Below are 1,937 nucleotides of genomic sequence, written 5' to 3'. Positions count from 1 at the left end.
AGACACTTTTTTGGCATTTCTAAGTGGGAGATTTTGAACTTATATATTATTTATAATTATTATATATGTCCTTTTTCTCTCCCACCACATTATCAAATATATTAAAAAAAAGATAAAATCATATAACTTTTATGTATTTACATATCTAACATTAAAAATTTTATATTTATAATATAACATTTTGGTATTAAAAAACATTTAATTTTGTAAAAAAATAAGCAATAGTGAAATTAATATAACTATGCAAGTTTAGGTATTAGATATGTAAATACCTAGAAATTAGATGTGGTATCCATGTAAAAGCCCCAAAAAAAATTCAGCAATATAATTTCCAACGCAAAGAATCCATCCAATTCATTCAACAAATCAACGATAAACAGACCCTTTGGTGCAATTCGACCGTTGAAATCTGAGCCGTTGATTCTTCAAATCAAACTCCCACACGTGCTCCTGCTGCAGTATATTCCCAATGGTCGAAGCCGCCGGCCATGGCGCCGAACTGAACCCAATACACTTAACACCCTCCGACACATCGATCAAATAACTCTTCTCCGGCGGCGACAGATACCCCGCCCCCGTGAAATGAACTGTGAACTCCGGCACGGCCGCCGCCGCCTCCGTCGTCCAGTTATAGCAATACTCAAACGGATCAACCTGAACGCGCGGCACCTCAACAAGCCGGCTGCTAATGGCGGAAACAACAATTTTGTAAGCCGGTTCGGCGAGAACAGTAAGAGTCGTGCCGGAATCAAGAATGGCGCCGCCGCCGGCAGATTCGTTCCAAACAGTGGCCGGAATAGGGAGTAGTTCGCCGGCGACGGAGATTCCGGCGACGGAAATGTAGTAGAAAGGCTGGAGCTTGGGGTCGAGGAGGAGGCGGGCGGAGGAGGAGGAGGAGGAGTGAGGGAGGAGGTCGGCGGTCTGGCCGAAGGTGAGATGGCCGGTGGCGTTGGGAGGGCTGAGGTGGTCGACGAGGCAGTAGGAGAAGAGGTTGCCGAACTTAGCGGTGGCGCGGGAGACGAAGGTGTTGGGACCGTAGCCGAGGGCCAGAACGCCGTCGGATGAGACGAAGCTTGATCCGACGGCTACGGATGTGCAGCCGAGCACTAGGCCTTTTAGTTTGACCCGGCGCCGGTTCAGTAGATCGACCGTTGCTGACTCGCTCGCAAAGATTCCTTGGGCCGATGAGCCTTCCACGTACCTGTAATTTATTTCTTTTTTTAATTTTTTTATTATGAAAAATAAATATATTACCAAACTAATAACAGATATAAATTACATTTATTTAATAAATCGCTAATTTTTATGTATTTGAATCAAACCGGCGGAAGTAGTAGACCGGTTCGACCGGGCCGGTATATAACCCAAAATTCCGGCGAGTTAATATGGCCACAAACTATCATCAGCTGTGGAGGAGAAACAGCGCGTACATGATTAACATTATAAAATCCTGACACGCGGACGTAAGTGTTTATTGGTGCTGACGTGTCGAAAGAAAATTGGGTTGTACAGTGAGCTCTTGTAGGCGCAATGATAGCGAGGATGAAAAGGCATGACTTGAGTTGATAATTAAAAAATAATAATAAAGCGCACGACAATTAATGCAACTGCTAGCGTATGCGACGTCCACGAGAAAACAACTATGCATTAAATCGCTATCCGCAGCCCTTTTACCCCTTCCCTTGTCACGACTTACCTTTCTAAGGATATTTATTTTCTAAAAAAATATATATTTTTTATAAACATAAAATTAAAAGTTTAAGTATATAAAAACACTAGTTAATGTAGTCCAATGTGTTTTCCTATGAAGTTAGAATTATACAAAATTATAATTATCATCATAATTTTTTCAAGTATCAAATTATTTTTCAATAATTTCGGAACTATTTTTTAATAAGTTGCAATTGTCTAAGAGTCCGTTTGAGGCAGTTTATTTG

General features: G+C 41.5%; 1 protein-coding gene across 1 annotated transcript; it reads right to left on the bottom strand.

Annotated features, from left to right (window-relative positions):
- Positions 1–291: 291 nt before the first annotated feature.
- Positions 292–1,201, bottom strand: LOC110035315 (aspartyl protease family protein 2-like; the record flags this gene model as incomplete). The annotated part of the gene is given in 1 exon segment (XM_020739548.1): positions 292–1,201. A coding segment is annotated over 1 exon segment (835 nt), but the record flags the coding sequence as incomplete, so codon positions are not given.
- Positions 1,202–1,937: the final 736 nt, after the last annotated feature.

The sequence above is a fragment of the Phalaenopsis equestris genome, unplaced genomic scaffold (assembly GCF_001263595.1).
Source record: "Phalaenopsis equestris unplaced genomic scaffold, ASM126359v1 Scaffold197239, whole genome shotgun sequence".
NCBI classification, from domain to species: domain Eukaryota; kingdom Viridiplantae; phylum Streptophyta; class Magnoliopsida; order Asparagales; family Orchidaceae; genus Phalaenopsis; species Phalaenopsis equestris.
The sequence above is the reverse complement of the archived record's forward strand: the minus strand, read 5'-3'. Positions and strand labels throughout refer to the sequence as shown.